The 15501-nt window shown below is 39.9% G+C and overlaps 1 protein-coding gene across 1 annotated transcript in view; it reads right to left on the reverse strand.

Annotated features, from left to right (window-relative positions):
- LOC126470184 (complex I assembly factor ACAD9, mitochondrial-like) overlaps window positions 1–15501 on the reverse strand; it is a 103993-nt gene that overhangs the window by 13483 nt on the left and 75009 nt on the right. Inside the window, exons 5-7 of the mRNA XM_050097841.1 lie at window positions 8291–8411; window positions 7933–8144; window positions 557–725 (exon numbers count right to left, since the gene is read on the reverse strand). Coding sequence (XP_049953798.1) covers window positions 557–725; window positions 7933–8144; window positions 8291–8411 — 502 coding nt within the window. The remainder of the gene's footprint in view (window positions 1–556; window positions 726–7932; window positions 8145–8290; window positions 8412–15501) is intronic.

A 15501-nucleotide genomic window follows, 5' to 3' on the forward strand; every position in this document is an offset into this window, starting at 1 on the left:
GATATTGGTGTACAACTTCAGTGGTTGTGACAGTCCTGGCAACCAGGTACAAATGAAATTAAGGTGAGTCACACACATCCTTTTCAAAGGAAATACCCATTTATATACCTTATTCAATTTAGAGAAACTGCTTGATCTTAAATGTGAGTCTAATGCCTTAATCACTGTCCCAATTTGCTAGGTACAATACAAAAGAAAACTTAAATATCACAAATCCCTCCTACCACTATAGTATAACTGGTCTCTAGAGGGGTAACATTTAGCAGGCTTGATGAGCTGGGAAGTACATAATGTTAGGATGAATTACATGTTTAACAGACCATGCTGGAATGATTCCTCATAAAAAAAAGATTGTAACACAGAAGAAGACACAAAAACAAAATTCAAAACAAAGTGCCCTATAAAACTTTCTCACTAACCAGACGAGTTCTTCAAAACAATAATAGTTGCATCACAACAGAGCCACCTCCACGACCAGGTTACAAGAGTGGGACCAGCATCAAGCATAAAACTTACATAACATCTGGTAACATTGGTATAAAACAAAAATTCATACCCATAAGAGAAATAAAAATCCTCAAGATCTCATTCGTTCCCTCAAATATCATTGCTATTCGGGAATCTCTCAGGATACGTTCACATGCAGAATCTCTCATGTACCCTAAGCCTCCAAGTACTTGCAAGCATTCACTCACACTGTGCCACAAAGCTTCTGAACTAAATACCTGAAATATAAATTAAAGATAGATTTATTATCTTGTTTTAAACAGGAAGGTTATAAACTATGCTTAATTGTAGAACTGAATTATAAAAGGGTACTATACCACACAAATAAGACATGTCATTGCTGATAAGGAGCTTTCATGGATTTTGTTTACAAGCTTACAATAAATGTGTGGATGAAATCCTGTGTCACATGAAAATATCTTTTAATGGTAATTTTGATCTAGATACACAGAAAGAATTTATTGTGGTCAGTGCATATCACTATTGCTGGAGAGAATTAGGTTACACTGGAAACTTACTGCAGAATCCTATCATCATGCTTTCAACATTTAGCTCCACCAGAAAATTAATTGGACAGTAAAAGTGCTGAGAGATTATTTGGTGGCCTTAGAAACACAGAGAAGGAAAGAAGGAAAATGGCTTGAATTATTCTCCATTTGTCTCTGGGCTGCTTATATACTTTGCTTAATGTGGCCACACCACAACCAGGAGGCATTCTATCTCATCAGTGTACCAAGCTTTATTACACTACTATATGCAGACAAGACAACATTTAACACTGTTAGAAAAATCTCAAAAAGTTCTTGACTGACTTACTTCAAATTTGCACATGATACTCTAACAAACATTCAAACAGACACAGCCTATACGTCTTTTAATATAAAAACTGTCATAAAATTTTAACCCTGGATAGCTGATGCAAATAGGAACCAAAATTAATAATGTTGTGTAGGTCGACAATGCACCATTTTTGAACTACGGAAACTTGACGGCACATGCTCTGATTTTCTGCGAGACTGCCCTGTTGCTAGATGCTCTGGACAATGCATGACCGTGAATGCTCTGCCTGCCAGAGATTGTGAGGGACGTTTGTATGTGTGAACCATCAACCATAGCGCTGCCCGTCCACCGACAAATGGCAAGAGAGGAACAGGGCAATCCCATGGCCAATCGGAGCATGTGGCACCAAGTTTCCGGGGTTTAAAAATGGTGTGTTGTCGACGTACACAACATTAGTAATTTTGGTTCCTATTTACATCAGCTATCGAGGACTAAAATTTCGTGACAAATGGTGGGGAGCGAGGGGGTGGGGCGAAGAGAGAGAGAGAGAGAGAGAGAGAGAGAGAGAGAGAGAGAGAGAGAGAGAGAGCGGGGGGGGGGGGGGGAGGGAGAGTGGGGGGGGGGGGGGAGAGTGGAAGGAGGGGGAGAGGGGAGAACATTTCCAGGTTCACTTGTGTTTGACAAGATTATCTGAAAACCTAAATACAACAAGCAGAGTTTTGAAAGATTGAGTTATAGAACTCGTCAAAGAAGAAATAGAATTAATAACCATCAAGGAAAGTTTGTTAGTTATTACAGGCAATGACAGGAAAATATAAATGTGTGTGATCATAACCTACTACTGATTAAAGCTAAATGTAAATGAAATTCCCAATGTTTCTGTCAGAGAGATAGCAGTTATCTAATTAAATTGCTCAGTTGTGAATATGACCTGAAGTGGTTGGGAATTTAAGAGGGAAAGCATGACCTGGGAGGAAGGAGTGTGGGCAGCAAGCAATAAGGCAAAAGTCTGAAAGTAAAGGGAGGGACCAAGGAAAAATTACATGTGGAAAGCAAGTTGCTTACTTCCGAGTTCTCAGACTCTGGAGAAACACTTTAGTAAGTTCATGTCACAGTCATACTATGAATGCTCTACAGGCATGTGCCCAAATATTTCATGTATCTAAGAGTTATTTCTTCAATCAAATTTTATTATATGTAGTTTTGAGGTAAAAGTATGTTTAATTCAGATACAAAGCCAATTGTAATTTTAACTTGATATCCTGAAGAAGAAAATCATTTTAGCGAGCAAAATGGAGACTTTCAGGAATATATTTAACTACCAGTTTTCACTGTTCTATGTGGAAGGACAGGCCAAGGGAAAATTTCACACCAGTCGCATAAGAGTGGCAGTTGTACCACCACTATGAGGATGCAAATTAGGTTTGGTTTCAATACATGCTGTAACAGTCATGAGCATTAGTTACCTTTGAGATTAGACATGGTGAGTTGATGTTAGTCAAGAATGCCTTTAAGGTGACAAAGATGACATTATCAACACTCCACTGAGTTTGAACGAGGTTGTGAAATATGGCCTCGAGAAGCTGGATGTTCCTTCTGGTTGCAACAAGACCGAGCTCCACATGGCACTACTGAGAGGGAAGACTTTCATGTTCGGCATATATATGGCTCTGGGACATCTTACTGCATCTACAGCAGCAATTTCAACAGCATTTGGCGCCACAGTGACAATGAATTGTTAAAAATCTGTTATTTCGAGGCCAGCTCCAAGGTTACTTCAGGGACAGCTCTGAGCCAGACAGCCTCTAGCGTGCATTCCACAGACGCCAAACCACCACCATTTGCAACTTCAGTTGACTCAAGTGAGAGCTCATGGAGGGCAGGGAGTAGTTCTGTTCTGTTTTTTGATGAGAGCTGGTTCTGCCTCGATGCCAGTAATGGGTGTGTGTTATTTAGAAGGAAGGCAGTTGAGGGCCTTCAACCAACCTGTCTGCTTGCTAGACAAACTGGATCTGGACCTGGAATTGGAGTCTGTGGTATGATTTGGTATGACAGCAAGAGCACTCTTGAGGTTAACCAACCAACCCCGACTGCAAAATTTTACATCACTCTCGTGATTTGACCTACTGCACTGCCATTCATGAACAGCATTCCAGGGACTGTTTTCCAATAGGATACCACATACTGCTCTTGTAACCCAACATGCTCTACTGACTGTCATCCACAAAAAGCATTAACTATTTCTGTACTGACTGACCAAGAGCAACAGGCATGGAACTCCATCCCACAAACTCGCATCCACCACCTTTAAAACACAATGCATGTGCATTTGCATGCTTGCATTCAACATTGTGCCAGTTACACCAGTTATTAATGTACCAGCACTTCATATGTACATCTGGCAATGTTGCTCTCAAACAACATAAACATTGCAGAATGTTTTCTGCAACATGTTTCAATTTTTGCCCTTGAATGGGTAATGGTGCCTGCAAGCAACATATAATCTCATATACCGTGACATTCTGTTGTATCTGGTGAAAAGTTTTTGAACAGTGTGCATCTTTAGCAGACACCTTGTAATGTCGTGAGCCTCAATTACCAGTGTAGCAGTTTCCTTTGATTTAGTGGTTCTGTTTTCTATTCTGCAATGAAAGCTGCTTATGAATGAAAGGAGGAAATCTTCAAGGTGACTTACAATACAAAGGTGCCTGTGATTTACTACTTGGGGCACAGCAAATGGACTTATCTTTTCCAGAAAGAGGAAGCTTGGCTTTGAGTATCAGATGGACAACAAGACCAGAAGAAGAAGTAAACAGCAGTTTCTGTGCCAGTAAATGATAGACAATATGACAGTTTTGTTCACTGGCCAAAGTATGGGCCAAAAACCAAAGATGTAGACTTTACCCTCAGGGATGGCTGACTGTAAAATGCGGAAAATGTGGAATTGTTCTTTGTTTTGCAGCATTTTACACAGAGTAGTGCAAAATGCAACCTTTTTTTCAGCCACAGGAACATTTTAGTACTTTTATTGTAGCACCCATGCCCATTTTGAGAGAAATTATAGAGGTAACCTACTGCATTTTGAAACAATGTGTGTAAAATTGTTCACATGACCATATACATCTAATTTAAGTAACTTAATACTTTTCCTTCACAACATTTCTGTGTGTGCCAAATGAAGGATTAACCTGTGATCTTGCAATGTTCAAAATGCGAATGTTGAACAAGCCATTGTAACATTGAAAGAATTACAGAAATCCAAATGAAGGGTTAACCTGTGATCTTGCAATATTCATCACTTAAATATGTTACCTAGACAAATATATTCCTGAAATTTCATTACTCTACACTAATTATTTTTTGATGTTGTGATTTTTTTTCCATCAGTGTATTTTTTTTTTTGCTGCTCAAAATCACTGCCATTAACTGCAGATTTTAGACATCATTAGATGTTAAAAGACACAAAAAACAAACAGTGGATGTGACAAAGGGATGGTGTGTGTATGAAGCCCCACACCAATAGAGAGGAAAATGAAGGGAAGGGTCAGTGACTGGAGTTAGCTGTGTCATTTCTCCATTATCTGTCATCCCATGCATTCTGCCACCAGTTGGGACAAGGTACAGCAAACATCTGGAGCTTGTCACAGTTACAGAATACTTAACTATGGAAAAGCAATCAGTAGATCTTTAAATATTAGACAATGTAGCCATTGGTAACTGTGAAAGATATAAATACTTAGAGAAGCCATACATATTATAAAAGCGGATGTCTGTATGTACCAGGCGGCTATTATTAAAGGTCCTGAGTGGGCTGTAATTATTGTATGGCAGGCGAAACTTGTAGATATTCTTATGCATTACTGCAGAATCAGTTTATGCTGGCAAAAAAATTAGTTCCAATTTTGGCCACCAGATCCGAATCTGGCATGAAAGAAATACAGAAATGTCTCTATATGTAATGGATAAGGAATGTGACATGGCAGAAAAGGTCTAAAAAGTGACAAAGGTGTAATGCTGACTTGATTACTAACCACTGCTTACACAATTTGTTCAATATGAGCACCACAGATGTTGACAAGATGCTGTACAGTGCCAGATTTGCACAAGTGGCCAAAATTGGAACTAATTCTTTTCCAGTGTAAATCAATTCCACATTAATGCATTAGCATATCTACCATTTTTGCTGCCATATGGTAACTGCAGCCCACAATGGACCTCTGTGAGTAGCTGCATTTTAATTATAATCACCTGGTATGAAAGTTCCACATCCCAAAAATCCATTGAATATATACAGGGACTAGATGTTTGTCTGTGAATATATGTAATGTAGAATAACATGATCCAATACTGAAATGTACGTAAATGCCATACGCTAAATAAAATCTCCTCCTAAACTACTGCGTTGATTTCAGCCGAAGTTGGCACACACATCACTATCAGGAAAGAACCACTGTGGGGATAAGAACAATCTATCAGAGGGGTGGGGGTGAAAATGAAGGGAAGCTCACAATGCGCAAATAGCCAGTCTATATTCATCCAGCATTTGAAAATGAGAGCACTTAGTGACTTGCAATCAGCTTTACATGACTGTCTCACAACTGATACACACTTGACAAGTACAAGTGTCGAGCCATGTAGTTCATCATCTTTGTCATACAGGAAGCCACAAATTCCATCTACAGTGAAACATAGTAAAGGACACTCACTGTCTAAGGAGTGGATACTTAACATAATTATGTACATGGAAGATCCACAGCACAGTAAAAAATCAATTATGAACAGATTTTGAGTAAGTCTGTGCAGTGCGTAAGAAAAACTATGGATATTCAAGTTACAAAAGTTGTTACAAAAAGTGTTGTTTGCCATGTCAAGAATGCTCAATTAAATTTAAAAGATGCACATGATAATTACCTTCTATGTCACGCAAATCAAATTGTGCGTGGCATAGATTACAGTGATTTCACGGGAAGCAGTGAAACTTCAAACAGTGCTACAGAATTGGAAGACTTAAGATAATGAAACTTCAAACATCAATTTAATGATGCACAACAAACTGCAGAATAGGCCTTAAAATTTGTAGATGAGAAACAAACTTATCTCATCGTTGGTTGGTTGAATTGGAGGAGAGGACCAAACAGCGAGGTCATCGGTCCCATCGGATGAGGGAAGGACGAGGAAGGAAATCTGCCATGCCCTTTCTGAGGAACCATCCTGGCATTTGCCTGAAGCGATTTATGGAAATCACAGAACACCTAAATCAGGATGGCCAGATGCAAGTTTGAACTGTCATCCTCCCGAATGCAAGTCCATTGTATTATCAACTGCACCATCTTGCTCGGTATATCCCATTGTTCAGTAAGGAATTTGTTTTCAACTTCGGCCAACTGCGATGTGACGAAGAAATGGATGTGAGAGGAACCTTAGAAATTAGAGGTACCAAGAAAGTTCTATCAAGATCCACTAACATCAACCGCCGACAGTTGAAGAGGGTCGTTATGTATAGTAGGCAGACATCTATCCAGACCATCGCACAGGAATTGCAAACTGCATCAGGATCCACTGCAAGTGGTATGACAGTTAGGTGGGAGGTGAGAAAACTTGGATTTCACGGTCGAGTGGCCACACGTCACGCTGGTAAATGCCAAACAACATCTTGCTTGATGTAAGGAGTGTAAACATTGGACGATTGAACAGTGGAATAATGTTGTGTAGAGTGACGAATCATGGTACACAATGTGGTGATCCAATGGCACGGTGTGGGTATGGCGAATGGCCAGTGAACGTCATCTGGCAGCATGTGTAGTGCCAACAGTAAAATTCGGAGGCGGTGAGGTTATGGTGTGGTCGTGTTTTTCATGGAGGGGGCTGGCACCACTTGTTTTGCATGTCACTATCACAGCACAGACCTACATTGATGTTTTAAGTACCTTCTTGCTTCCCACTGTTGAAGAGCAATTCAGGGATGGTGACTGCACTTTTCAACACGATTGAGCACTTGTTCATAATGCATGGCCTGTGGCGTAGTGGCTACATGACAGTAACATCCCTGTAATGGACTGGCCTGCACAGAGTCCTGACCTGAATCCTATAGAACACCTTTCAGATGTTTTGGAACGCCGACTTTGGGCCAGGCCTAACTGACCGACATTAATACCCTCCTTCACTAAACTATCAATATTACAGACAGACAGTTCTGATATCCCTTAAGAACAATCAGAGCCTACAATCAATCCATTCTATCCTCTGTTATGGCCAAATGACAGTACAACTCATTTTTTCTCATACATAAAATAATTATAGAGGTGAAAGTCATGTTAAGTACAAGAAATAATCCTTTGACCAATCATGATTTGGCCACCAAGAATATTATCTGACACATCTATATAGCCACCAAATAACACTATATTAAGAACAAAAGTAATGACAAACAATGGAAAATCCAGGATGGAATAATGACAGTATTATGGAAAGGACAGATTGCTGCTCACCGTATAGTGCAGATGCTGAGTCACAGACAGGCACAACAAAGAGACTGCGACTCAACATCTCCACTATATGGTGAGTAGCAATTTATCCTTTTCATAATTTTGAACAAAAGTAATGGTAATATATAATTAACTTGTTGGAAATTTAAATTCATAATACCTTTACTATAGCAGCTTCAATTGCACAATCAGGATTTTTGTATGTGTCCAACATTCCTGCTGTTAAGTAAGCCATACTTTCCATAGCATATGTACTGCATGTCACTTTTGCAATCTTTTCTTGAATAAGTCCGAAATCTTTAATCTGCTTTCCGAACTGTTTTCTGTTAATGGCATGTTCTGCTGTTGACTCTATTAATTTTTTTAAAATTCCTGCAATATAGTAATTCATGTTGTGATTTCTTTTAATATTAAAACAATTGTATACATTCCAGAGATATGCAAGGAGATGAGAGAATTATTTAAAAATTATGCCATATTCTTGAAACTGAAGTTGTTAAAACATGTGAGATAGATACCTGCAGAAGAACTCCCCATGCTGAATCGACCACTGTTCAAAATATTCACAGCCAGTTTGAAGCCGCCTCCAATCTCTCCCAAGACATTCTCAACAGGAACTGGTGTATTATCAAAGAATACCTATTTAAAGCATAAACCATTTTATCTACGTGGATAAAAGAAACTACTAAGGCAATATAGATAATACTTTCTATACATAAAATATGAAAATTTATTTTTCACATAAAGCACCCCACATCTTGTTTTCACAGTTGGAGTGGCAGTTGAATTTTCTCTCATTTTTTCAGTAACAATTTTATTCTGTGTTATAAATCACTCATTTTCTAAGATCTAATGTTTATAACTGTTGTAGTAATTTCTGATGGCTTTCCTAATCTAAACATTAACCTCCTTGCCTGAATGGGTAGCTCACTAATAATTTTGTCCACGATTACTCCATGTGATTCAAAAATTTTTCACAACTACAGAAATATATAACAATTACACAGCAGTTTTAGATGGATGATGATCCATTGCTGACGCTGTTTGCAACTAGTAACTAATCATCAAATTTCCATGAAATGTTATACCTCTAATTGCAGAATTAATGTCACTCTAGAATAATTGTTTCTGAGCATGTAATGATGTAGGTGATACAGAATCTGCAGAAGACATTAGACATGTAACATTTCATAGAAACCTGATAATGACAAGAGATAAGTCATTAGCTGAAACCAGTTGTGGTATTGAGCAAATGGATGGATGGATGGATGGATGGATGGATGGATGGTTGGTTGGTTGGTTGGGTAGTTTAGGGGAGGGTACCAAACTGCGAGGTCATTGATCCCATAAGATTAGGGAAGAATGGGGAAGGAAGTTGGCCATATGCCTTCAAAGGAACCACCCTGGCATTTGCCCGAGTCAGACATGAGTTTGAACCATTGTCCTCCCAAATGTGAGTTTAGTGTGCTAACCACTGTGCCACCTCACTCTGTAAGCAAATGGAGCTATTGTTTGATTACTACAACCTACACACTTACTTAAATGTAAGCTATAAATACTAAAGAGAACTGCTTGTATTATGCATATTCTGCTTATGAATGAATAAAGTAAGTCCTTGAATTTAATACAAATCAAAGTTGGACTAGTTCTGACATTGAAATAAACTATGAAATTTTCTTTACTACACTTACACGACTCAACCAACATTTTCTATAGTCATTACAGAATAACAGACAGCATCTTGTACAATGGGTTATTGCAATAAGATCTATAAACAAAAATATTACCTACAGGTATGAACACAAATAAGACACTTCTTAACACTGTATACACAAAGTTCCACAACAGTGTGCTTAAGATATACTCACTGTCATTCAGTATGTTCAATCCACCACTTAGTACTACTTCATAAGTTCTTTGATCAGTTTCTGTGGCATTTGTGCATCAAAACTAATACAGAATTATATAAAGCTGGTCAGTGCTTGAATCAATCAGTGATCTTTCACAGAGCTGTCCTGCTAAGTCATGATAATTGAACTCAGCCATCATTCTCATTATCCTCATCATCATAAATAACAATAAGAACAGTGCAATAGTTTGTTCTCTTTTTTGGTAACCTACTGGGCTACCACCTAGATGTCCATCACCAGCCAATGTCAGCGATGTATGACTGGCACATATGATGCAATAGTCACTCCTCATCCACTACTGCAAAGTGTGGCCACCAGGGGGAGACACAGCAGCCGAGTGACCACGTATGACAGCTGTGCAGCCACCTAAACACACTGTATGTATGCGATCACTACCGAGCGATTGCCCTCAGTCTGCCCTTGCTCACTGTGCTATTTACTATACTAGCTAGAACCGTACTGTACCTGTCTTGCCGTGCGGCTATGCTATACATTGTACCCATTGTGAACTACTGTACTGCGTGATTGTTAAATATACTTATTCTAGTGGTGCCATCCCATATTTTTCTACGTTGTAACTGGCAATGACCATGAGCATATTTCATGTATGTTACATACTCGTGGACCCTACACAACATGCTAGTTTACCAAATGTGTCGTTGGAAGTCGTGCTGCTACAGGAGTTAGAGAGGCATAAATGTCAGGAAGCCTTGTTGTTCATGTTGCTCTCCCAGCAGTTGGCTACAAATCTGCCATTGCTCCCACCTTTGATGAGATGGTGGAAGAGTGGTAAGCATACGAAAAGTGCCCCTGGAAGCTCTTTGCCACATTTCAAGTAACGGCTTGAGCCACTGTTACAATCACTTTTCCGTCATGGATCTCACCCAGTGTGTTCCAGCTTATGTGCAAACTGGGCCCTCTCATGGAACTGACCCACCTGACCTTTGACAAAATGTGAGCCCTATTAACTACCTACTTTCACTGACACTGCCATGTCATTGCATCCTGTATAGAATGTTATCAGTGTTATAAACAGCCTCATCATTCATACCCACACATCAGTGGCTGAACTGCAGGAATTCAATTTGAAATGCTGTTTTGTGAATCCGGTAAACAAGGAATCGTTTGCAGATGAGATTGAGGATCTGATCATTCGGGCAGCCCCGGATACGGAGGTGCATTGGAAAGCTCTACAAATTGAGGACCCTACTTTGAATGTTTTAATATGGGCCCAATCCTTCAAAGTTTTCCAGACTACCAGCTGTCAATTAGGATTCTGGGGCAAGGTGGAGGCTATCACATCAGACACAGGAAAGGAATCTAACCCTGGGAACACAGCACATACAGCAACAGCAGAGTGAACATTGACACACTCTGGCTCCTTTTGTAATGAAGGAAATAAGCACAGCAAGCAGCTCCCAACCAAATGTTCTCACCCTGGCCGACACCCTCACAACCATGGGTGGGGGCTTATGTCAACTTCACTGGCCCCTTGCTGGATACTGACTGACTGTCCTTGATGCATACTCCAACTTTCTGTATGTGGTCACCTGTTGGTCCAGAAATGTGGAGGCTACAGTCGCAGTGTTCAGCATAATTTTTGCCAATGAAGGACTTCCTCTCACACTGGTGTTGGACAGTGGACCTCCATATAACAGCCAGGTGTTTGATGAGTTCTGCTGCAGAAATGGGATTCAACATCTGCTGTCTCCACCTTTCCACCCACTATCAAATGGTGATGCTCAAAAACTCTTTCAAACTTTTAAAACATAAATGAAGAAATATGGGGCCGACGCTCTTACAGTGAGGTGCTAACACTTTTTTTGAGTTCCTACAGGTCAACACCGATAGGAGAGAAGAGTCGAATGGAACTCCTCCATGGCCATCAGCCACACACTCCCCTCTATCTCATGCTGCCAACACCTGTGGGACTGTCTGTAGTGCTGTCTCCATGCTTCCAGCCAGGCACCCACATGTGGGCACTGGGCTTCGGATGCAAGAATAACTGGATTCTAGTGGTCATCTGGCAGCAGTGAGGATGTTGTGCATTTGCTCTGGTCATGGAGAACCAGACGGTACAAGCCAACAAAATGAGCTCCACCTCTGGGCCCTCCGGCAGACACACATCGTGACGATGCCACCTTTTGTTTCTCTTCCGCTGAGTCCTCTGCTATCTTCCCTCCTGCTCCTGAGTTATCGCTGTCCTCTGGTTTTCAACCCTGTTCGCCAACTCCAGCCAGAACCTTACTGTTTATAGGCCACCTGAGCTGGACCACATGTCAGAAGATCAGGCTTTGTGGCCCCAGCTGACCGCCCACACCACTGTAGCTCCCTTTGGTACAAGATCCTGATGTGGAAATGGAGAGGTCTCGGCTACCTGTGTCAGAGCCACCACAACTACAGCTGTGATGCTGGGCAGGGATCTTCTGGATGCACGCTCTCTTCCACGCTGCTGGGAGCCGGCAAAACATGAGAGGCCGCTCGACACTTCCGAAGACATCGGCCTGGTTCAGAGCACTGCCCTGGTGCCCAGTCTGGCGGGGGTCAACTCACTGAGATGCAGCTCGCTGCTTCCTCATGGAAGAAGGGACACGGTAAATCACTGGACTAGCACCTAAATGTTGGGCACTAGCAGACATCTCCAACATCAGCTCTCAATATATGACTGGCACATACGACATGGCCATCGCTTTTTGTCCACTACTGTGAAGTGTGGCCACTAGTGAGACACACATTGGCCAAGTAACATAGCACGATGGCTACACAGGTGCATCCCAGCATCACCTGTGACATGCTTTCTATGTACGTGATTACCACCTGGCGATTGCCCTCAGTCTGCTCTCGCTCATCAAGCTATTTACTATGCTAGCTAGAATCGTAACATACCTGTCTTGCCGTGAGACTGTGCCATACACTGTATCTGTTGTGAACTATTGTCCTGAGAGATCGTTAGATATACTTATTCTGGAGGTGCTATCTTTTTTATATGTTGTGTGTTACAACAACTTTGTAGTCTAATACTTTTAACCCCTGAAATTGTCATGGAGAGAGAATAAGAACACCAATTTTTAAAATGTACTACAAATGAATGTCAGGAGTCCTGCTTATTCAGGAGTAATTTTCAAACTATTAAGTATAATATTAACACTATATTTTATCCCAAAAATACAAACTTGTGGATGCAGTGACTGGTAATTATTTGTGGATGCAGTGACTGGTAATCATTCTGAATTTCTGGTGAAGTGTTCAGTGGTTTTATTGATATCAGAATAATGGCTTTTATATGCCTCTATAACAGCTGCTTTTAATACTGTCATCTTGATTTTTCTGGGCTCAATATGTAGAGGTCTTAAGCCTCTTTTTAGAGTATGACTTGAAAACTGGTTCTTGAAAAATTTATATGTGTGTATTTAATAGTGTGTCAGCTCAGCTGTTGCATTGTTTCCATTACAATCTTCAAAGAGCTACACTTATGACCATTTTCACTTTCACTCTCACACACTTAATGCCCCCTTCTTGTTCAACTGATCAAAACCCCTAACACATGAGCAGTATTCAGATAGAGGCCAAAGTCAAATGTTTTAAAAGCAATTTCTTTTACAGCTGACTTGTTTTCTAGTATTGCAACAAACTTTTGCTTTGATTACAACTAAACTCAGATGAGTATACACTCATTTAGAGGCCAAAACCTGTGTGTGTGCAATATTCACACTGCAGGTTGCAAGAAGAGCCAAACAACAGTAATAAAATCAGATGAGAACAATTATATTATGGAAATGTTTCTGAACGGCTAATGTAGAGAAATGGCAAAACACGTCATGATGCAGGTATAGTGTTAACGTGTGTCACTGGATCATGAGGCTGATGACCAACAAAGCCCCAGAGAATATTTTTTCACCCCGCCCCTCTGCCCCCCTTCTGAGTAAGTGTTTAAGAAGGTCAAACAGCTGAGGCCATTAGTCTCCTGTTCACCCCCAGGACAGAAGCACTGTACACAATCTGTCTGCCTGTATAGAGCAAATTGTGTGTAAGTCTGAGAAAGTGTTTGAAATGTTTCTGCAGGGTGTATCGGAGGTGGAACACGGGAACCAACCTGGTATTCATCCAGTACCATGTGGGGAAACTGCTTAAAAATTAAATTCAGGCTGGCTGTAACACCAAGCCCTCATAGTTAATCTGTCAGGCAGATTTGATCCGTGGCTGGCATACCTCCCCATCCGAGAAGCAGTCACATTAACACACATGGCTACCTGGGCAGGTAGTTTTGTTTTCTTTACTTTAGTTGCTGTGGTACATATTGTCTGAAATGATAGCTACACAGTCAACACTAGGATCCTTTAATGTAAAAAATGCCGAAAAAATTATAAATTAGTTAATGATAAATTACGGAGTATATTAGAAGATAGTGACATAGTGTCATAATTATAAACTTACAAATGTGCTTCATGAAACTGCAGAGACAGAAGATAAAGTCAATAACAATGATCAACAACCTGTGGTGGGAACACTAAATGAATCACATGATTTCTGCAATAAGAAACCATGACATAAAACAATATCTGTTTCCAAGATGACAAAATGAGAATGTTCGAATGTTCACCATACTGACAAAACAGGTTTAGGCTACTGCTCACAATAGTGTCAGTATGAATTTGAAGACACAAATGAGAATCTTGAGAATATATTTCTAAGAAAATATGAGTATACGAAGGACGGTCAACAATTTGTCACTGGACACTTGTAAACATTAAAGAACTACTGGTCTTCTTGAAACTTTCACTACTTGTTGTAAAATACCTTAATCTATGAAAAAGCTACTGGAGTAAAGATACAATGTTTGAAAATAGGGAAATACCAATGAATATGACAGCTTCTTACACTCATTACATTTCACTAAAAATCCAACACCTGCACACCTGTAAAGAGATGTTTAAGTATACAAGATCATTTCACCAACATAACAGCTGAAATACATTATCTATGAAGAAACTATGTTTAGACAGCTCTATCAACTTCTGGAGGGCGAGATTTTCATTTAGACAATATATGAGATTGCTGAGGGAGATGGCAACAAGCCAAAAATACATGAAGCTTTATTTTATTGTCATGACCAGTTTCAGGCCATTATGCCCATCATTTATTTTAGTATCGTGTCAGAAATGTCAGTGATGAGTCATCTGCTCCTTATCATGATGGAAAAAAGATACGATTAACTTCAGGCTGACATCATACACAAGTCATTTCCAATAACTTTTAAAACATATAATACCATAAGAAATTTAAAAATTGAAAAAAATATTTTTTTGTTTATATTAAAAGTCTCTGGATAATGTCTTAATTTGGATTACATTTGTGTTCATTTTCTTGTATGGCATCAATTAAGATGTCAAATAGTGCTACTGCTAAAGTATAGGTATGCGTTTTCAGAATTCTGACTGTTAGGGTTCCATGTTACTAGGGTTGGAGCTTTAATAGTGGCAACAATTTATTTACAACTGATACAAAATGTCAAAGATCTGGGATATATTTAGCAGCACCAGTTGTGTTAAAAGCTTGAATGCAGTAGCCTACTGATCAACGAACTTCCGTAACAGTTCTGAAGTGAATGCCATGAAGTGCTTTCACCATCTTAGGGATCAAATCGAAGTCACAAAGGCTTCAAGTCCTAGAAGTATGGTGGATGGTACACCACAATCCAGCCACTACTCAACCCCATCGACTGAACAAATCAGTCACAGCTTGTGCTGCATGTGACTGAACAAAATGATGTGCAGTAAGTGTTGCCACTTTCTTCTCAAAGCTAGTTGCAGAGTGTGTTG

Source organism: Schistocerca serialis, chromosome 3 (genome assembly GCF_023864345.2).
Source record: "Schistocerca serialis cubense isolate TAMUIC-IGC-003099 chromosome 3, iqSchSeri2.2, whole genome shotgun sequence".
In the NCBI taxonomy this organism is placed as follows: domain Eukaryota; kingdom Metazoa; phylum Arthropoda; class Insecta; order Orthoptera; family Acrididae; genus Schistocerca; species Schistocerca serialis.